The 24,224-nt window shown below is 38.1% G+C and overlaps 1 protein-coding gene across 1 annotated transcript; it reads right to left on the bottom strand.

Moving 5' to 3' along the window:
- Positions 1-836: 836 nt before the first annotated feature.
- LOC145070025 (uncharacterized) lies at positions 837-3,558 on the bottom strand. Its single transcript, XM_079016942.1, has 2 exons — positions 2,926-3,558; positions 837-1,230 (listed from the first exon to the last, which is right to left on the bottom strand). Exons 1-2 carry the CDS (start codon positions 3,327-3,329, stop codon positions 1,200-1,202), a joined length of 435 nt encoding a protein of 144 aa, XP_078873068.1. The 5' UTR covers positions 3,330-3,558; the 3' UTR covers positions 837-1,199.
- Positions 3,559-24,224: the final 20,666 nt, after the last annotated feature.

Here is a 24,224-nt window from a genome sequence, read left to right as displayed (position 1 = left end):
TTTTATTTATTTATTTATTTATTTTTTTGTGTGTGTGTGTTTCATGAAGAACATTTTGCATAAACCCAAAATGCTAGGATCATGAATCATTGAACATTTGAACCTAAGAGTTGTACTTTAAGAGTCAATATTAATAAGTTGTGTATTTTCTTTGTTTATTATTATTATTTTTAAATTCCATTGCTCATATAATAATCTTTAAACATTTGTCTGTTTCAATTGTAACAAATAATTTAATGACTCAATAATTGAGGTTCAAAGATTAATGGATTTTCAAGATGCAACTTGCTTTATAATGATTAAAATCGTAACAATAATTTATAATAGGATTACATAGTACCAACCCCTTAAGCTCCAAAATTGTCATTTTCAGATAATTATTCTATTATTTTATTGTTTAGAGAAATATCATAATTTAAATTTTAAATAAACATAAAACTTGATCTATTTTTTTTATTTTTAATTTAAGTACTAAATTTGTTTTAGAGAAAGTATTGTTACCTTTTATTTAAGGACACAATTTAGGACTTTGGTTGTAAAAAAAATCATGAATGAAAAATTGAACAATTTAACCTAATAGTTGTACTTTAAGCGTCAATATTAACAACTTATGAGTATTTTTCTTTGTTTATTATTATTATTATTATTATTTTTAAGAGTAAGTTACATGAATCGTCCCTCGTCAATGTGCTAAAACATACGCTTAGTACCTATTTTCAAAAATTAACTCGAACTGTCTCCCGTTAGTTTAAAGCTAACACGATTCATCCTTCCAGACATAAAAAGATCACTTTGCTCTTATTTAATTTTTTGATTTATTTATTAATTATTAACTATTAATCTATTAAATAAATTTTTTTAATTAAATATATGGTTGCTTCACTATTTCTATTGACCAAATCCACTGCCACTACCGTCGATCACCATCACCAGCACTATTGGGTTCACATTTTTGGGCTTGCGGGAAAACATAACCACTACCTCATATGTACATTTATTTGGAAGAGTCAGTAACTCCCCCGCCCCATGTTGGCCTGTTATACAACTCTCATGTCTGGCTCGGTGGTTTAAGCTTCTTAACCATCATCAAAGATAGAGGCTTAGCTTTCATTTCCAACGAATGAAATTGGTTAGTCTAACCTCATCTATCTTCGATGCCCTTTTCCTTGAAACCCTTGTCTTCAAAAAAACTACTTTCATCAGTCAACTGATTGTGAAGTCCTTCTTTTCCTGCATAGCCGCAATAAGAAAACAATCAATCATCGAGCATGAAGAGGCTGTAAAACAGCAGTTTCTAGGGATAATGATAAAAGATTGATGACAAAAGGAGTGAAATTGTACTTCCATTGCCGAAGTGGTCTTTTCTGATATACATCTGGAAGAGTTAGCGCAGATCTACGATGATGATAACAGCCTTAGGGTTTCATCGTAGATCTTTCCTATAGTGTTCACATCTTTTTTTGGTTATTTTTTCAATCAGTAAAATTGCATATGTTCATACCTAATTTCATTTTCTGCGTTTGTCTTATGATGGAGCTACATTCTCTAGATTCTTAACAACTGGTAGTTACTTGTGAAATTCGACGGAATAAATTACAATTCACTGCAGCAACTGAGGAGAAAGGTAGCAAAAATTGAGAGGTGTTCACAGATGTGTAGAGCAGGTGGCCTAAATCGATGTTAGATGATAAAGTGTAGAGAAAATGTTCGCCAGAAGATCGGGGCGGTGATGGTGGTCGTGACTTGTCGGTGAATCTCCGGCAAGTTGGGTCTTATTTTTTCTCTCTGTGTGTTTCCGATCAATAAAAAATGTGGAGGGTGGAGAAACTGAAGGGAGAGGGATTGTATAGTGGCCCTTTATTTTTTTAAATTAATAATAACAATAATAATAATAATAATAATAATAATAGTACCAAACTAACTGAAAAATAAAAAGATCGTGGTATTATGGTAATTTCAGTTTTGGTATGGACCAAGTTCACAAGCCAAATTAATTTTTGAAAATAAAGACTAAACATGTTTTTTGGCACTTGCACGAAAGACGATTCATATAAATTTACTCTATTTTTAAATTCCGTTGTTCATATAATAATATATAAACATTTGTTTGTTTCACTCGCAACAAATAATTTAATGAGTCAAAAAATTATGGTTCAAAGATGATTTTCAAGACGCAACTTGCTTTATATTGATTAAAATCGTAACAATAATTTATAATGGGATTACATAGCACCAACCCCTTCAAAATTGTCATTTTCAGATGGTTATTCTATTATTTTATTGTTTAAAGAAATGTTGTATTTTAAATTTTAAATAAGCATAATACTTACTCTATTTTTTTATTTTTAATTTATGTACTACATTTGTTTTAAAGAAAGTATTGTTACCTTTTATTTAATGACAAAATTTAGTATTTTCATTGTAAAAAAAATCATGAATGAAACATTTATTAAGAACATACAGATTAGCTGTGTGAGAATTAGAAACTTTCATTTTAGGACAAGTATATGATAACCAGAGATTTTGTATGATTTCATTCATTTTATATGGAATTGTAACGAAATTTATTAAGGAAAAGCATATAAAAAAAACTCATAAAAGATAAATACCTAAAACAGTGGATTGACAGCCTAATTAATCTCCTAACTACGTAATTGAAACGATGGATGCAAAAACTTCAATTGGAGTCGAAAAAGAAACTATTAAAAGTATGTGGAGGTTTACTCGATGATTCCATGTGCGTTTCTTTGCGTAGGTGAGCAATATCAGCAATCTAACGCCACCACCCTCCACAAAATATAAGCAATTAAGCAGATATTAATATAATGAGGGTTGATTAACAACTTATTACTCCATTAATTATGTTGCTTGAAGCTTTGAATTAATGTTACAGCAAAAGTTTGATAAGGTTTCCGGCAGTTTTACCGGGAAATCGTAATCTGTGGACATCGATCGGCACCAAATTGAGCTTGCCTCATCGCCAACGATTTGTAGATCTCGATTATCATCTTCTCGTCATACTCCTTCACCGGTTTCATTCCAAACCTCGCTACACCGTCTCCATAACCACCGCCTCCTGTCACCACCGACGAAGTCGCCATTCTCATCATCATCCTCACATAACCGTCACGGATCCCGATCAGTAACTTCTTCGGAGAGCACCGAAACTTGAACTTCAGTTTCAGCTTCCGTGTTATTCTTATCCTCCAGAAACGGCTCCGCCGTTTAGGTCCAGATTCGTCGCGACTGTTCCCGCCAAGGCGCTGGTAGCGTCTCCTCCGCCAGTATCCTTTAACGCCTTTGTACACTCGAGTCGTGATACCTTCCATCTTCGAGATTTATCGAATTAATTGCTTGTGAAAAGAAAAAAAAAAATCAAAATCAACCGATTGGTACGTGAGTACGCCTACGAGTCGTAAGGTGAAGAAATGTTGATTAAGAGAAAGTAAAGAGGAGTCGCCGGAGAAGAAGGGTGGGTTGGTGGAGGGTGGGGGTTATAAATAGAGTTATGAGAGCTGTGCTGTCGTTTCGGTGTGTGAGTGTGTGTGTCTGAAGTAGTGGAGATGTGGTGGGTTTTATAATTTTATTTCTTGCATTTCACATTTAATTTGGGCCCAGTTATCCCGTCCGTCGGATTCTGGTGTTTGACCTTCAGAAAAGGATGATTCATTAAGGGGTGATCAATATCTCAATATTCATCCACCTCATTTTCCTAAATAGAGTAAATTAGTGAAATCCTTCTAAGATAAAAATTACATGTTTGGTTTCAAATTTTTTTTGCATTTGGATCGTCCTTATGGTTTGATTTTGTTGTGTTTTTTATCCCTATGGTTTGGTCAAAATTACACGTTTGATACATCACTTTATGTATGTAAGGAACGAAAAACATAACAAAATCAAATCACATAGACGATCTGAGTGCAAAAATTATGTTAGAAACTAAACATGCAATTTTTACCAAACCATAAGGACGATTTCGGTAACTTACTCGAATTAATAATTGTTCTTATAATATATAATATCAAGTTAAAATATCCTTATTTAAATTCAGCTTGAATATAAATCATGGTAACTAATGTTGTCTAAAATTCTTACATTGTTAATCAAGTTCGATGACTAACAGAAGACATGTTTGAATATTGCAAAATGCTTATTTATAGTAATATGGATGATATTTATTTCTATTTTTAGGTTTAGTTACAAATTAAAATGTAAAGATGCCAAAAAGCTTCATATATATTACCTCTATTTAAAATTTTTAGTGCAATTGAAGTTCACGTATTTTGATTAACGAATTAGAAAACCTGAAAAAATTACTTACAATTATTTCTAATTAGCCGTTTTAATACGATTGTTAGGTCACTTACTTTGTTAAATGAAAAAACCAATAAATGATCATTGAAAATAAAGTTGTAATTTTTTTTATTTGCATGTATATAAATTACTTATTACTTACATTTTTTTTGTTAAATAAAGGATCGGTCGAAAGGTTTCTTATGTTCCAGGCTAAAAAAAATTATAATGTATAATATTGGGAAATTTCCAGAAAAGTCCTACAATTTTAGTCTAATTTATGAAAAATCCCGAACTATTTTTTGTATATAGAAAAGCACACAGAATGCCGGCTAAAACTTCGAAAAAAACCATTTTTGCCCGGTTTCGTAGATTTAGGCAGTATTTTGTCATTTTTCGTTAGTTTGCTCAAAATATTAGGATTTTTCAGAAAATTACCTGATAACCAAAATATTGGGACTTTTTTGAAAATTATTATAGAATTAGTGGATATTATTATTAACAAATCATTTATAAACATAACTTTTTTTTTATTATAAACTTAAGAAATGCATTTGTTGCTAATTTCTAGGAATAGAATGGTCGACTATGTACGTCTCTATTGTTTGTTGACCACTTCAAAGTCTCTATGTTCTTCCTATGTATCGTTGTGGGTGTGATAGTGAGAAGTACTCCGTTAGCGTGACCAATACAAGAGTTGATAATATTTATTAACACACAATCAATAAGTGTCTACTTCCTATTAGACATGATGCTATATGATCTTTACACGGACATATAGATAAGAAAATATCATTACACGGACATATAGATCTTTCATTATGTTCTTTAACCTAACTACCACCTAGCCTCCAAACATTACCCGGTAACAACCATAAAATTACACACATCTATCGAGAGTGAAAAGTAAACTTTGAATGACAATTTAAATAGATAATAATCGTTCACTTGTTTCCATATAAATTATCATTCACGGTTCACTTTTCACATTTTATAGACGTGTGTTAGCTGATGGTTGTTAACATCTAAGGTATGAATGTTGGTTGGTAATTAGGTTAAACAACATAAGATGAACACCAACATTAGAGGAATGCTAACAAAGTTCATCTCATCATCATACCCACAACAATGCATATGAAGAACATAGAGAGTTTGAGTGGTCAGGAAGCAATAGAGTATTTTGACCACCAATTTTTCCTAGAAATTAGCAACAAATGTATTTTTTTTTTATGATAAAAATATTTTTTATGTTTATAAATGATTTGTGAATAAAAATATCCATTAATTTCATGGTAATTTTCAAAAAAAAAAGTCCCAATATTTTGTTTATTATGTAATTTTTGGAAAAGTCCCAAAATTTTGAGCAAACTAACGAAAAAGAACAAAATACCAGCAAAATCTGCGAAACCGGCCGAAAAAAGTTTTTTCGAAGTTTTAACCGGTATTCTGTTCTTTTATGTAAATAAAATTTAGTTTGGGACTTTTTCACAAATTATACTAAAATTTTAGTACTTTTTTGGAGATTTCCCTATAATATTTGCTTGAATTCATAGGAACTGGAATTGGATTCCATTAAAAATCATTTTCGGTTCAAAATAATTTAGGAATTGAATTAGCTTGAAATTTCTAAACAAACCTACCACAAGTTAAATTAACTTTCCATCATTGAATATCATTGCTTATTTATTTATGAAATACTAAAATACCATTATAAACTCTAGATTTATTTGAGTTTTTTTATCTCTTTCAAACTCTTTCACTCCTTCATGTTTCTAAACGCATCATGTACTTCATCTCCTCTTTTGCAACTTACTATTTACTGTTTAGACAAATGAAAAAAAAAAGATTTGTATCAATGATGGAGTCATGTCTACTCTTTAGCACATGATGAAATATGTATTAAAAGTTTTTCTTATTTTTTAACCAAACATGTCACATAACTTTAATTTTCTTAAACTCTAAATATATTGAAATCCAATCTTTTTGATGAATGTCAATTCCTTTCAAAACACACTATGAACCAAACATCCCATCAGACTTCTGTTAAAGAACCTATAATCATAAAAAGTCACCAAATTCGGTTCAGACTGGATCTTTGACTGATTCTTTAAGTTTTTGCCTAAAAGATCTATTAAAATCCCTACAGGGATTAAACAAAGCTTGACCAAAAAAGAAAAAACCTGAAAGAAGTTTACATTTCCTTATTGTTTACTGATCAAAGCTATTTAACAACCAATCTTCAATGAGTTATAGATTCCTTCTTGGCTGCTCATCCAAACTGTTGACTCAACAATGAACTCATGCCAATTACCTTTCCGAGTTCAAACCAATCATAAAGTGAGAAATATTAGTATAACAACATTTTATAACGAAATCCGATCATATGCAACAAACAACAACTCTAGTTAAAAACAAACATTCTACAAATAAATACAATGAGAGAACCCCAACTGTTTGTGATGTTTATATACAACAAAACAACATTTTTTAAACTAAAAGAAAATTAAATAAAAACTAAAATGCCTCTAATATTTTTATATCATTAACACATATGCAACAACATTTCAACGCAATTAACACATAAATAATATAATAAAATCAATACTTTTTTCAATTCCACAATAACTTTTATACAATATTGCTACCTACTAACAGAAAATGTTCACTCAAAAGTCCAAATATCAAAGGCTTAGTCTTAGTATAATAAACTTCTGAGATTAAGAAGTGCATTGATCAAACTGATAAAATACTAATATAGGGTTTCACTCAACCAACAATTCTAAAATCAAGTTGACAACAATTAAAGTATAAGATTAAGGAAAAAATGCATAAGGGTGGTGAACGAGACGTCTGGTGATTGAACGAGAGTCGCAAAGCTCCCCTTTTTCAGGCATGGTCATTTTAAAAAATTTATTTATGTTTATTTGAAAATCAGAGTATCCTTTTTAAAGAATAATATTACAGAATTTGTTCCCATAAAAACATGATAAATATATTATCAAAGCCTTTCCAAAAAATGTCGTTTGTTTATATTAAAATTTTGGGATGTCATCGTCAATACAGAAATATAAGCATAAACAGACCTTCCATTCATTTACACTAATGATCTACATCTCCTTTAATCTCTCAGTGTAATGTAGCTTTGTATCGACACTTGCGATTCAAATAAATTGAGCGGTTCAGGTTGAGAAACCTGGTGAGTACATAGGGATTTCAATCCCATAATATTATATATATATATATATATATATATATATATATATATATATATATATATATATATATATATATATATATATTAGAACTCACAATATATACAAATGCACCTCATATAATCAATTTTACCCCACCTCGTCGATCCTCACAATGACACGATCCATACTCTCGAATATAAAATTAATCACTTTACCTAATCCATAATCCCATATCAGAAATGAACGGCTTTACCTAATCCATACTCCCAGATCAATGACTATGCCCAATCCATACTCTTGGACTAGGGACGAATGACTATATCTAGTCCATACTCTCGGATCATTGACAAATGACTATGCCTAATCCATGGACTATACACGAATGACTATGTCTAATCCATGCTCTAGGATTGACGACATATTTTAAAGTTCTTCCCTCCGTATCTATCTCACTCATACTCATAAGGAGATACTACCCAATATTCCTCTTAATTACTCAAGGTTTACTCTGTATCCTAAATCATCATCTATTATCAGATGCGCTCCTAACACATATTTCGGACAATATCAAAAAATTTCAAATATAAACATATATTTAAATACTTTAATCAATACTTGTATTAAAATCATGTTCATGAAAGGGACTATGCACTCACTTGTTAAAGTGATGATTCCAAACTCGGGCAGCGCTTCGCTTCTAACAATTCTATTTTCCTTCGAAGAAACCTAGTATCATTACCACTACATTTTAGTCTAATATTTATTGCGACATTTTACGAGTGATGTATTTTATATAAGTGTTAAACAATACTTTTCAACCACTATGTACAAACAAGGTCCTGACATGCAACACAAAAGGGCAAATCCAACAACCATATGCGGCCTTTGAAACTAGATTTCCTTTGGTGCGAGTAGTTAAAAGATATTATAATAACACTTTATATATTATATTTTATAATATATTTATTTTTTAAAAGTTCATAATAACGATATTGAACTTAAACATAAGCTATACTTGAAGTAGTGTAAGCATAACTCACTTACCAGGGGTTTTGCTAGGAACCAGGTTCTGCAGGGGTAGAACTTCCAAGTTGAAAATCTCTTTTTCTCGGAGCCGTCTGGCACTCCGGGGGCTTCCCTCTAGAACTTAGAAGTTACTGGAGGTTGGGGGAGGTTTAGAATTTAAAGAGGGAGAGAAGGGTTGAGGTGTGAGGAAAATGAGTGAGCCTCGCATGGTATTTATAGGCTGAAAAATGGATCAACTCGACGAGTTCTGAGCCTCCAACTCGTGGAGTTGGGTGCCAGGTGTCATGTAACTTCCATAAAAATCATGCCAAATTTAAACTTTTTAAAACATTTCAAAACCAATGATTATTACAAAACTTGTTTTCAAAATAGTATAATGTCAAAGTATCCCAGAATCAATCATATAAATCATAAGATATGTGGAGCTGCAAGATCATGCCTTCGCCTTCCCGCGATCATCATAGGTACCTGAAACATAAGCAACAATTATAAGCCTGAAGCTTAGTGAGTTCCCCCAAAATACCAACGACATACATATATAACCATATCATATAAACAAATAAGCAAACAACATGCATAATGAGCCATCAGACTAACTGGACCGCCTCACAGGCCATCAGTCTATCTGAACCCCTCTCCGAGCCTTTGGCACGTCTGGACCGTCTCTCAGGGCCTTTAGCTTATCGGGACCGCTCGTCGGGTCTTCGGCCTGACTAATTTGCCCTACCCGGGCCTGCAGTCTATCCGGTCCGCCCCAGGTGTCTTGGCCTACAACACACAGCAGTACCTACCTCAACCCAATCCCCCAAACCAACAAACATGTGCACATACATATAAAAATAAACATGCAGATCTAACAGATCACTAATCATGGCAACCATCCAATAACCTGGATACCGATCTAATCGATCACTAACATAGCAACCATCCTATAACCAGGATACTGATCTAACCGATCTCTAACATAGCAACCATCATATGACCAGGATACTGATCTAACCGATCTCTAACATAGCAACCATCCTATAAACAGGATCCATATCATAAATCATAACGTGCAATAAACCCAGATACAAATCCGAAGTGATAAGCTTACCTCGTAAGTGTAGTGAGGACAACTCACCTCGCAAGTGTCATACTGAAGTGATAAGCTCAAACTCTCGAATCACAGACATGGACTCCATCACCTATAATTTCCATAAGACCATTTCCATAAATTTCCAATTTATCAAAATACCCCAGAATTCAAGCTGGTCAACCCTTGGTCAAAGACAAGGTCAACGGTCAAGGTCAACAGTCCATGTTGACCCAACTCGTCGAGTGTAGCTCACTGACTCGTCGAGTCCTTCCTGAACTCGAGAAGTCATGAAACTCCCAGTTTTCTCGTCGAGTTTCCAGATAACTCGTCGAGTCCATGCGTGTCCAATTTTCGGTAAACCCTAACTGACTCGTCGAGTCGACATGCTGACTCGCCGAGTTCATGCAGAAACAGTAACGGGAAAAACCCTCCCTAAATCGCCGAGTTGGATTATCCGACACGTCAAGTTCATGCAATCCATCCCATATCCAGGTGATTCTAAGCTACTCCAATACTCCAAACAGTAGATTTAGTCTCCTAGGGCACGTTTGTCACATAAAGTTGCAAACTTTACGTGCATGCATGGCTCCACTCATCAAAACCAAGGTAGATAAGGGGTTTAAGGGATGGAGAAAGGCATTATCTTGCTAAAGGCTAAGGCTTTATTACCATAAGATGCAAGATGAGCCTAGATTTGAAGTTGTAACTGTTGGATTAGTGTCTAAGTCCATAACTATTTTGGTATGTACTTGACCTGATGATGCATGGTCCTTTTGGGTTGCCTTCACCAAAGCAACTTGATATGATGAATTATGGAGAGAAACGATTAAATATGATTTATTAATATATTATGAGAATAATATATTAAAGGAGAAATCATATTGTTTAATTAATATTAGTCAAGAATTAATAAGAATTAAGTTTGTGACTAAAAGAGATTAATTAAACTTAAGGGACTGGAATTGTAATTATAAGATAATTGAAATTGGGCCATGGATTGCCTTATATTATAAGTTTGGACGAATTCTATGGGGAAACCCATTAGAAATCGTCCAAGGCCTTTAAGGAAAGGAGTCCATGGGTTGCTTAGGGCTTAAGCATCTAAATTAGGGTTTCCTTGTTAGATAACCCTAATAGCCTCACTATATATAGAACCCTTATGCTCCAAAAACGTGGAGAACTAATGGTCTAGGGTTTCCACATGTTTTTGAGAGCCTCCTTCTCTCCTCCTCTTCATCCTCTTGCTCTTTGTGTTTGTGAACCATTAGAGGAGTGACATTTGTGACTCTAAGCTTTCTAAAGTCAATACAAGAAGGATTTGGGATTGTTATTGCTATATAACAATCAAGGTAATATCTTAAACCCATTCTTATGTTAATACGATTACTTGTATGCTAGAACTAGGGTTTATAGTCTTGGATAACTTGCATGTATAATACAGAAACCTAGATCCAAGCATTAGGGTTTGTATGAGCACATAGGATGTTCTTATGGCCAAAACCCATCAGTGGTATCAGAGCCTTGATTGGTTTCCATTGTATTGATGCCTTTTATGTTTGTTCAAGTTGAAAATTTTGATTTTTATGAAACTGCCTAATGAACTCGGCAAGTCCCATTGTGGACTCGGCGAGTCCATGTTGGTACTCGGCGAGTTCGAGTGTCAGAAAGAGGGGATTTCGGGATTTCTTGCTGTTTTACTCATGGATAATTGCCTTATCTGTTTTAGACCATTAAAATCTGATTTTTATCATATTTATGAGTATATCCTTGATTAAAGAAAAGATAATTACCAATTCATTAGATAATAACTTCCTTATATGATTAAAGTTGATTATTTGTATTAATTGGGTAACTTATTTTGCAAGAAATTGAAATTAGGTCAAATATAGATCATGACAAAATTAATTGTTTGATTTATATTATTTGTTATTTGATCCTTGTGTTATGAAAAGTTTCAAATTTTCGCCTTTAGGTTTTAAAGTTTAAATTTGAACTCAAAAGTTTAGTTTTGAAATTTAAATAGTTGAAACCCTAATGTTTTGAAAAGGTTTCAAAACTTGTCCTCAAGTTTTGGAATTTAAATTTTGATTAAAAGTTTAATTTTGATGTATATTTAAATTATAAACCATAATGTTTTGAAATGTTTCAAAACTTGCCCTCAAGTTTTGGAATTTAAAAGTTGATTAAAAGTTTAATTTAGGAATGTTAAATTCTAAAACCCTAATGATGTTTTGAAAAGTTCATATCACACCCTTATGGTTTTATTAATTAATTAAGGTGTATAATTAAAGGAGGTTTAATAAATCCATAAAAGTTTTGGTTTACAATTTAATTGAATTAAAAGTATAATTGTTAAATTAGACCACCTAGTATTTTAAAAGTGTAAAATACACCCTATACTATATATAACATTAAAAGTCTAGCATTATATATATGTATGAGTAAAAGCCATTCTTACCGTTAGTAGGCCTCATTCACGAAGCTGGTCTATGAAGGGTGTTTAAGTAAATTGCCTATAAAATGGCGATTGAATGGGTATCCACTCTTACCCACCGCACTCTTGACTAGTGGAGGGTCGTTAGCCGAACGGGTAGGATAGGACAAAACCTTCCATTATAAGTATAATGAAGTACAAAAGTAACTAAATGTTTTACAAATTCCCAATCTTAGTTGCTTAGGCAAAAGTGAATTGATGCAATTCCATGAAATTACACTTTGTGCCCTTGCGAAGACGTTAGTGGAGCGTGTGTGGTTAACCGGCACACTAAATGGTTCTAAGCAAAGGTAGCAAAGGGTGACTCAATGTTTGTCATAGTTCGGTGGAGCGTGTGTGGTTTACCAGCACATCGAATAGGTGATTGTAACATGTGAGGGCACCATGTAAGTTTGCATGGTTATTCGCACCCGCTTTGTGATCCTCGGCATCCCAGTCACAAACAAGAGGGGCATATCGAGATTTAAACATGCCATTGAAATGTTCAATGAATCTCAAAGGATCTAGGAGTTTTCATAGATTTAAAACTTAAATTTCTTTTTCGTTTTTCATGTTGGAAATTAGTGAATCGTCATTCACTTACCTTCAAATATTCTGCAACTAGATTACGGCATCCCTTTTCTAGGTTGTAGCATATTGTGTTGAGTCCTAGCCTTAGTATCTCATTTGGGTGATTTACTAAGGACTCAATCAATCAAATAACTTGAATTCATTTTCTCCCGTTTTGTAGATGTCAAAGTACGACAACTATGGTCTTCCCAAATCCCGTGGAACAAGCATTCTGCATGAAGATGATATTCCACGATTCAATCGAGGAACAAGAGATCATGCTTCACTCCCTCCACCTCCTCCAATTATTCTCCCTAACCCACAAGTTCGAAGACTTGAAAAGTTCAAGCTCACTCAAGCCCTTTTGGCAAGTAAACATAAAGAAGGAAAGTCGGTGTGTGCATACGTCCTAGGGATGAAGTCACACATTGATAGGTTAAGAATGTTGGGATCCATTGTCTATGAGGAGATGGCTATTGATTGGGTTCTTCAGTCACTTCCTAACTCATATAGTAAGTTCGTAAGAGAGTACTATATGAAGAACTGCGACGTGACCCTTATAGATCTCACCTATATACTTATTGCCGCTGAATCAGCAATGGTTTGCGCAATAGAAAAGCAAAGTTGATTGGTGAATCTGCCTTCAAGACCTCTATGGATATAGACAATGGCAACGAAAGACATGCTATGATCGAAAAGTTTGATCATAAGAGAAAGGCAATGTCTGAAGTAGTTCCATGTCCTATTCCAAAAGAGTCAATTTGCTTTTATTACCAAGAGAAGGGGCATTGGAGACGAAGCTGCCCTATTTATCTAAGAGATCTAAGAGATGGGAGAGTCAAAACGTATGGCTCTGCTTTAGGTAAAATCCATTGACTAACTCTTTTAAGCTTCTATTCTAGATTCTTAATACATAATGTGATAAGATTACAATTGATGTTTTGTAGGATCGAAGAAAAGAAAGGAAGCTTAAGGGAAGAAATGAGCAGAATCTAACCGTGAAGGAATGGATTTCGATCGCATTACTTGAAGATTAGATTCTTGAGCTACTACTTAGAGTTAGAATAAGATTGCTAAGAATGATGTATTAGCATAGTTTTTCAAAGAATTGCATTGTAAGGACAAATTTTTTCCGCAATAAAATAAATTTTGATTTTATATTATTTAGTTATCCTTGCAATGGCATGTATGAAAATTGATGTTAGAATATTTCTATTATTAGCAATAATGGATTTGATTCTTAATTATGGAAATGTCGAAAATTTACCAAATAAGGAGAGTTTCTCATCGCCCAAGTTTCAGTTGGACAGAAATTTGGAATCATGCAACTTGGTTGCACGATGAATGAGAAATTTCATATTTGGAAATTAGACTATTTCGTTGATAAAGTGTCAAGTGAAGGACTAGGAGATCGAGTACACCAAGTTGTGTGTTGATCAAGTCCACCATAAGAGTAACAAAATATTCGTCATGATTTACTAAAGGTTTAGTAAATATGATTATACTTATAAGATTAAGTGTAATTCTTAATTGATTGAAAAAGTTTAAATCAATAGCAGAACGAATAAGAAGAATCAAGTAGGCAGAAAGATAAAAGTTTCTCCATTCTAAGAAGAAGGGAGAGTACCTTTTATGCTTTATGATAGGTCTTAATGATTAAGAACCATATCTCAATTGATCCTCTAAGTGAGTCTTAGTACAATTGTATGTCTAAGAAGAGGAATCAAGAATTGAAGAAATGGTTAAATCAAGAAGTCAATCATACTTCGTTCCAAAAGAAGTCTTAGAGTTAAGATTGTGACATTGAGTGACAAGTCTTAAGAAGGTTTATAGCATTCATAAAATGTGGAAAGTTGTGATGTCTTGGATAAGACAAAGACCAACTAGGACCAATTTATGAAGTGTTTTGATAAAAACTACACTAACTCTTGAATATTTTTTTGTCAAGAAATGTTTATTGACAAGAGAATCTTATATGTCAAGGAGTCAGTGGGAGTCTTAAAGGTCTTGAAAGGTTTCAAGAACAAATCAAAATAAACCTTATCGATCATCACTAGCACACGAGTTGAGGTTTACAACCTATGGTGTTGACACTATTTTGTTTCTGTGCCATTCCAATTGAGTTAATTATGCATGTAAGTTCTATGAGTTCTCATTTGAACGCATAAAAGGTAGGCACCTTGATCAATGGAAAGTACATTGATAAGAAAGGGTGAGCTGCTTAACTACTTGGAAGACATGGTGGGCAGCTATGTTACCATAAGGCAAGAAGTCAAGATTAAGAAAGTTCGGTCCATATAAGTTTGAATTTGTCGTAAACTTTGGTTTTGACAAATTCACATGGATAGGAACACATAAACCGTTAAAATCTAAGTGTCATAAGATTCCCTCCTTCATGAAAATGACTGTGAGGAAATGCTTTCACTAAGAGAGATTTTAAAAAGATAGTGACTGTGAAAATTGGATTCTCGAATTCGATTATGGTTACGGTATCCCTTTCCATGATTCGAATTGTGAGACTTGGCAATTAGTCTGAATTGTTTAGACACACATATGAGCTATCTAAGGGAAGGGTTTATAAGCTTAGATAAAGGATTATCAAAGCATTAGGTATTAGAAACATGAACTTAAGAAATTCAATAGGTATTGCTTTTCTGAAAGTTAAGCTGTTTCTAAATACATGTCAAAGCTAGTGGGAGCATAAGTGTTATGTTTATAATAATCATCTTGATAGTGGGAGCATAAATTTTATGATTGTATGATTATTAAGGCAAGTGTTGCAAGTTAGCAATATTAATTATAGAAAACAAGAGTCATACCTTACAAAGTTGTAAGGGTTGAATAGTTGTTTTGCTATAATTAAGGGAGAGAATATTATGCTTCATTTAAAATCTAAAGGCTTAGGTTGTGGAATGTTAATAAATTTAGTCAAGGATACATAGTGTGTTTTCAGATTTCGATTATGATTACAGCATTCCTCTTCATAGTTCGAATTTTGAGAACGTAGCACATAAAATATTACGGCAAAAGATTGATAAAGTATCAAAACTTTATGTAAGACATTATGCATCGTGTCCCATACGCTTTGGGTATAGGATCGATTGCAAATGCTATAATATTTGACCATTCTAAAATTTTCCAATTGTCTAGCGCATTTAGAGGGAAAAGGGACAAGAATCGGTTTTGACTAAGATAATTAAACAACTATCAAAGGACAATCCAAAGTTCGTCGAGGATTGGTCGCTTGTGAGTAGTTGGAAGTATAGTATTGGATGGACCATATCGACATTATTATAAATAGAAAAGATTCTATTGAGAATGAGTTATCATATGGTAAGTATGGAAAGGTTTCCATATTGGGAGTTGGATATTGAATATCTATGTCTAGATTAGAAACTTTTATGCAAAAGGATGTTCAAAGGAATGTACTTTGAGTGAGAGACATCATCTCTAAGGAATTGTATTGTAACAATCTCCGATAGAGGATTTTGTAATTTCATTGGCAATAGTCATTGTGACTTTAGTGCAGTGACATTACAAAAGGATCGTTGCATAAAATGTTAGAATCTAACATATTCCATAAGTGGCAAGAATTTGATATTCTTTCACTTGTGAAAAGGATTCGGAGTTGTGAAATGAGTATGATTGGAAAATGTGTTCAATTTGATCTATTTCACAAAGTAAGAACCATAGGTAAACATTGTGTGCATGCTAAGAGCATGGGGCAAGTGTTGTAATAATGCAAGTAAGAAGTTGATTAACCGAAACAACAAATAATGAGTAATCGATATGGTGATAAATAAAAGGTGTTTTATTTATGATCAAAGGTTTGAGGCCATATGGGATTAGTATTATTCTTGTGTTTCACTTTGCATGTTTTGACTTCCTAAATAATTTAATTGGTTGAGAACAGTCAAATTATTCAAACGGGCCACAATTGTTCATATGTTGGAAGTAGGTATGAATGAAGACTATCATGAATTGGTGTGTGGAATGTCTAAAGAGTATTAGACATAAGCAAATGTTTGCTGCAACATTCATGAGTGCTTATGAATATGATTTGAGCATTGGATTAAACCCACGCTGTAACACCGTGAATTTCAAAATAATTTTTCGCATAATATAAAACCATTTTCATTTAATTTTCATAAGAACATCAATGTTTTAAGACTCCAATCCATATCATACAAAAATCCCAAGATCATATATCATAAAAATCCCATGCGTGTGTACAGATCAAGTCGGCGCCTTCCCACGGTCATCACTAGTACCTGAAACAAACAACACTAACACTGTAAGCACAAAGCTTAGTGAGTTCCCCAAAATACCACACATAACACATATTAGCCACTCGAGGCTATAACTCTGTGGGTCCGTAGATCCTACTCTGTGAACCCACTGGTTCTAACTCTAGGAACCTTCCGGTTCTGACTCTATAAACATGCACATCATAAATCACATAGAAATAATGCAGCATAACACATAACATACCTATAGCATACATATACTCTGTCACATAACTCTGAAAGTATAGTGAGAAGACTCACCTCGCGTATCTCGATATCTCGCAAATCCCGGAAATCACTCGCGCTCGATCCTCCGAGCTATAATCCTCCTATAACACAATATATCTCTAATTAACACTTTCTCAACCAAGGTTGACTACCCCTATCAAGTCAACACTGGTCAAATCTGGTCAACGATCAACGGTCAACTCTGACCGGACTCGGCGAGTGCACTAGAGCGACTCGGCGAGTCTATACGTGTTCACTGACTCCTTAGGATCCTCTTTTGACACGTCGAGTACTTCCCTGACTCGACGAGTTCCACCTGGCATGAATCGCGGGGCCACCACGACTCAACTCGCCGAGTCTCAAGAACAACTCGACGAGTTCCAGCTCGACTCAGTCCACCTATCAACCCTCTCTAACTCTCCCTGACTCACTGAGTCAACCCTTAACTCGGCAAGACCACTCGCTGAGTGGTTAAGGATAAACTTCATGCTACTCGCCGAGTCTGTTCTTCGGACTCGGCGAGTCCATGCCATGCATCAACTCAATCTCGCTTCTGAGGTCAGATCCGCTCCAACAACTCATAGATCTAGCCCTCCCAAGCACATTCATCACGTAAAGTTACCATCTTGGCTACCATGCAACGCCTACAAGGCTTCTTTTGATGAAATAACATCTAAAATGGTAACCTAAGTCCCCAACTCAAAAGGAAAGGCATAAAGCAGGGCATTTGGGACTCTCTGGACCCACTAAGGTCCAAATCTAGGTACCAATTACCCAAGGGACCTCTCACACTCCAAATACAAGGCAAACAAGGCATGAAGAAACCCTAGATTTGGCCATATCAACAAAAACACGAGAATAAGCTCTGAATGATACCTCAAGTAGCTTCTTCTATCGAAATGGAAGTAGATCCAAGCTCCCTAACTCTCCTAGCTTGACCTTCCTCTTCCTTTCTTGCAAACACACCCAAAATTGGTGAATAATGGCCTCTTATCTCACTCACAAGAACTCTCAGCTGCTCTGGTGCTCTCAAGGTCGAAGGTAGCCGCAATGAAGGGCCATAAGGTCCTTTAAATAGGGCTCAGGACTGGGAAATTAGGGTTTCATTAAACAATGCGGACTCGCCGAGTCCAGGTGCGAACCCGCGTCCAAAACCGCGATCCTACTCAGCGAGTTTGAGCTCCAACTCGCCGAGTCCCCTCACAAAATACCAAAGATATATGAATAAATAATACCTGGGAATCCGGGCTGTTACAATTCTCCCCCACTAGAACTAGACTTCGCCCTCGAAGTCTCGCTCTGCAAATAACTCTGGATGCTGCTCACGCATCTCACACTCTGGCTCCCAGGTCATCTCGGACCCCTTCCGATGCTGCCACTGAACCAAAACCAGGGGTACCTCCTTCTTCCTCAGAACCTTGATTTTCCGATCTCTGATGGCCACTGGTCTCTCAGCATAATTCAGGCTCGCATCCACCTGAATATCCTCTAATGGAACCACTGCCGACTCATTGGCTATACACTTCCTCAGCTGCGACACATGAAAAGTGTCGTGAATCTGCCCCAACTCTGCTGGCAAATCCAAAAGATAGGCTACCCGACCTACCCTCGCGATTACTCGGAAAGGACCAATATATCGGGGCCCCAACTTGCCCCTCTTTCTGAATCGAATCACTCCTTTCCAAGGAGAGACCTTCAGGAGTACAAGGTCGCCAACCTGAAACTCAAGCTCGGACCGGCGTCTGTCTGCATAACTCTTTTGTCGGCTCTGAGCGGTCAACAACCTCTATCTGACCTGCTGGATCTGCTCTGTCGTCTGAAGCACGATCTCTGTACTGCCCATCACCCACTGTCCAACCTCTCCCCAAAAAATGGGGGTCCGACACCTCCTCCCGTACAACAGCTCAAAGGGCGGCATACCAATGCTCGAATGATGGCTGTTGTTGTAGGAAAACTCTGCCAAGGGAAAATATGCATCCCAGCTACCCCTGAAATCCAACATACATGCCCGGAGCATGTCCTCGAGCGTCTGAATCGTCCGCTCACTCTGCCCGTCTGTCTGGGGATGATATGCGGTACTAAAATGCAATCTAGTACCCAACTCCTCATGAAACTTCTTCCAGAATCTGGAAGTGAAGCATACGTCACGGTCTGAAACAATCGAGATCGGCACCCCATGCCGAGATCCCACTTCCCTCACATACACCTCCGCCAATTTCTCTGCTAAAGAACTCTCGCTGATAGCAAGGAAGTGAGCGCTCTTCGTCAATCTGTCCACAATCACCCAAATTGCATCAACTCCTCTGGCAGTCCTTGGCAATTTGGTGATGAAATCCATAGTGATCTCTTCCCACTTCCATTCGGGAACCTCCAATGGCTGCAACTTACCATGCGGCCTCTGGTGCTCAGCCTTAACCCTACGGCAGTTCAAGCACCTCTCAACAAACCACGTGACATCCCTCTTCATACAGGGCCACCAATACTCCTTTCTCAGATCCAAATACATCTTAGTGGCCCCCGGATGAATCGAGAATTTCGACCGATGAGCCTCCTCCATCAAAATGGTACGCGTCCCTCCCACAAACGGCACCCAAATACGCCCCTGAAATGTCATAAGCCCCCGACCATCAGTTACGAACTCTGAAACCAAACCAACAACCCGTTCCCTCTTCTGCATCTCAGGTTGCACAGCCTCGGCCTGTGCCCCACGAATGGCGTCCAACACTGGAGCTATCACGGTCAATCTCAAACATACATCCCGCAGCAGGGTGCTCTCCGCCCTGCAGCTCAATGCATCGGCTACCACATTAGCCTTGCCTGGATGGTACAGGATCTCACAATCATAATCGTTGACCACATCCAACCACCTTCTCTGACGCATATTTAGTTTGGGCTGATCCATCAAATACTTCAAACTCTTATGGTCCGTGTATATCGTACACCGAACCCCATACAAGTAGTGACGCCAAATCTTGAGGGCGAACACCACTGCTCCTAATTCTAGAAAATGGGTGGGATATCTCGTCTCATGAGGCTTTAGCTGCCTCGATGCATATGCTATTACATGCCCTCTCTGCATCAGCACCGCTCCCAACCCCAAAATCGATGCATCACAGTATACCACAAAGTCCTCCATCCCTTCCGGGAGAGCTAACACCGGGGCTTCGCACAACCTTTGGCAAAGTGTCTCAAAGGAGGCCTGCTGCTCGGGGCCTCATGAAAAAGCAACACCCTTCCGGGTCAACCTGGTGAGTGGCACTGCGATCTTAGAGAAATCCTTGATAAATCTCCGATAATACCCTGCCAACCCTAGGAAACTCCTGATCTCGGAGGGTGACCTCGGCACCTCCCAACCCATCACCGCCTCAACCTTGGACGGATTGACCAATATCCCTTCCTGGTTAACGAGATGTCCTTAGAACTGGACCTCCCGCAAATGCTCCTCATGCTGCTCTCTAGATCTCGAATATACCAGAATGTCGTCGATAAATACAATCACCGACCGATCCAGCATCGGCCTGCACACTCGGTTCATGAGGTCTATGAACACTGTCGGGGCATTGGTGAGCCCAAAAGGCATCACCACAAACTCATAATGCCCATAACGCGTCCTGAACGCTGTCTTCTGGACGTCCTCATCCCGCACCCTCACCTGATGATATCCAGACCTCAAATTGATCTTGGGGAACCAAGATGCTCCCTGCAACTGATCGAATAAATCGTCGATCCTTGGCAACGGGTAATGGTTCTTGACCGTCAGCTTGTTCAACTCCCGGTAATCAATGCACATCCGGTGTAAACCATCCTTCTTCTTGACGAACAGGATAGGCGCTCCCCACGGCGAGTTGCTCGGCCGAATAAACCCCTTCCCCAACAGCTCCTGAAGCTGCGAGGATAACTCTTGCATCTCTGGAGGTGCAAGGCGATAAGGCACCTTAGCGATAGGCGCGGCCCCTAGAACCAAATCGATACTGAATTCCACTTGCCTCATAGGAGGCACACCCGGCAACTCCTCGGGAAATACATTCGGGAACTCACGCACTACCGGAACCTCCTCAACTGACCTCGACCTCTCGGAATCCACCCGCGTATCCATCACATACGCCACAAAACCCTTACAACCCTGCTGTAGACACAGCCTCGCCCTAATGGCCAAACAAAACGCTGATCCTGAACGTGTACCCTCATCGTACACCGAAAGAACTCCCCCACTAGGGTCTCGTATGGTCACCAGCTGTCGCTCGCAGTCGATAACCGCACCGAATCTACTCAACCAGTCCATGCCCACAATGACACATACATCACCCATCGCAATAGGAACCAGATCAATCGGGAACTCAACACCGAAAATCTCAACTACGAACCCTCGGAGAACCTCCGTGGCATATATCACCCTCTCATCAGCTATGGAAACTCTCAGAGGCCGACTCAACGCCTCACGACTAACACTGATATGCTGACTAAAAGCCAAAGATACAAAAGACCGACTCGCACCCGAGTCAAATAACACCAAGGCAGGTATAGAGTTCACAAGAAAAGTACCTACGCATAACATAATATAAGCATAATATCTCAACATCAAAATAAATACACGAAAGAATACATACCAGCCACGACATCGGGCGCTGCGCGGACCTTATCCGCGGTCAGCTGAAAAGCTCTCCCTCGTGCCCTCGGTGCCTCGGCCTTCACTGGCCGACTCTCGGTAGCTCTGATGGCGGCAGGGGCAGATCCATGAGGTGCTCCCTGAGATGATCCTCGCAACTGTGGACACTCTGCCTTCCGGTGTTCGGTCTGATTGCAGTGAAAACACACCGCGAACCCCTTGGGGCAGTCCTTGGCCATGTGCCCCTCCTTGCCACACTTATAGCAAGATCCCACTCTACAGACTCCATCATAAACCTTGCCACACTTCCCACAAGTGCGGCCCTTCTGGATCCCTGATTTGGGATCAGTGGGCTTGGCCCGCTTAGCTGCCGGCTGAGACTGTGCCGGTCACCGATCCCTCCCCTGAGACTCTACCTCCTCCCTGGCCTGAGTCTCTAGCTTAATCTCCCTCTTCCGGGCATTTGCCTGAAGCTCGGCAAATGTTCGGTACGAGGAGTTCGCCGCGAACTCCCGAATGTCTCTCCTCAAAATACTCAGATACCGGCTCATACGTGCCTGCTCGGTGGACACGTGCTCAGGGCAGAACATCGCCCTCTCATGGAAGATCCTGGTAATCGCCGTAACAGACTCAGTACCCTGCTTGAGGGTCAAAAACTCCTGGGCCAAACGCTCCCACTCCACCTAGGGAACGTACTCATCTCGGAACATGGTAGTGAACCTCTCCCAGGTCACTGCCGCAAGCTCAGCAGGCGTAAAGTGCACCGTCACAAACTTCCACCAGTCCTTCACTCCCAAGCGAAGCTGGTTCAGCGCGAACCGAACCTTCAAATGGTCAGGAGATGAGCAAGTGAAGAGACACCCCTCTATGTCAGAAATCCACCTCATAGCTTCCACCGGGTCCTGGGTCCCATCAAACTCTGGCGGTTTTGTGTTGCTGAACTCCCGGAACAGCAACGCATCACCACCTTGCGGCCTCGCGGCAGCAATAGCTATGGTGGCCGCTACAACAGCAGCCTCAGAAAGAGCGGCATAACGCTCGTCAAAGGTCTCAATCAACGTGGTCTTAAAAGACCCGAACATCTCTGGTATCTCTGCCCTGATGGCTGTAGCCACCTCCTCGTGGATGATCCGGCGGATCTCCTCATCACTGGTCTCACTGCTCTCAGGCATCAGACGTGTCCTCACCGTGATCTACCTCTGAAATACAACATACGATAAATTAGAATCCATTCGAGCATACTCACACTCGATAACTCATCCCTTCTTGATCCTTAGTATTCCAAAGAGTCCTACTTGGGCTGTACTCCGCCCCGGTGCTTTCAGTAGTATGGGCCCAATACTACTGTCCGCACCGTATCAGAATACACACCAAGTCCTCCTCTTCGGATCCCAAAATCCAAGTACTCTATCATGCACAATCCACTCTCTAACAAATATCTCATAAGCCCCTCGCTGCTACCTACTCACTCTCAAGCATCTCATAGCAGCTCACCCCTCCCTTGGCTAAGGCATCACAAATCAGGCCACTCTAGTCCTAATAAGAGTACCTAGCCTACTCTAGCATGAGAATACATCATATCAATATTAATATCACATAACATGAGGGTATTTTGGGAAATCACCATTCGGGCGCGGACTGATCGTACACACAACTCTGCTCTGTGTTTTCCCAAAAATATTTTACTCTTTTTGAAAATACTTCTCAAATCCTCAGTTTGAGTTCAAATATGCCAGAAGGTGTACTCGAATCCCTCAAACCTGGCTCAGATACCAACTTGTAACACCGTGAATTTCAAAATAATTTTTTCGCATAATATAAAAACATTTTCATTTAATTTTCATAAAAACATCAATGTTTTAAGACTCCAATCCATATCATACAAAAATCCCAAGATCATATATCATAAAATTCCCATGCATGTGTACAGATCAAGCCGGCGCCTTCCCACGGTCATCACTAGTACCTGAAACAAACAACACTAACACTATAAGCACAAAGCTTAGTGAGTTCCCCAAAATACCACACATAACACATATTAGCCACTCGAGGCTATAACTCTGTGGGTCCGTAGACCCTACTCTGTGAACCCACTGGTTCTAACTCTGGGAACCTTCCGGTTCCAACTCTATAAACATGCACAACATAAATCACATAGAAATAATGCAGCACAACACATAACATACCTATAGCATACAAATACTCTGTCACATAACTTTGAAAGTATAATGAGAAGACTCACCTTGCGTATCTCGATATCTCGCAAATCCAGGAAATCACTCGCGCTCGATCCTCCGAGCTATAATCCTCCTATAACACAATATATCTCTAATTAACACTTTCTCAACCAAGGTTGACTACCCCTATCAAGTCAACACTGGTCAACTCTGGTCAACGGTCAACGGTCAACTCTGACCGGACTCGACGAGTGCACTAGAGCGACTCGGCGAGTCTATACATGTTCACTGAC

This window comes from Lactuca serriola, chromosome 8, assembly GCF_051521515.1.
Source record: "Lactuca serriola cultivar US96UC23 chromosome 8, Lser_US96UC23_V15, whole genome shotgun sequence".
Classification (NCBI taxonomy): Eukaryota; Viridiplantae; Streptophyta; class Magnoliopsida; order Asterales; family Asteraceae; genus Lactuca; species Lactuca serriola.
Note: the sequence above shows the minus strand (reverse complement) of the source record. Positions and strands in the feature narration are given on the sequence as shown.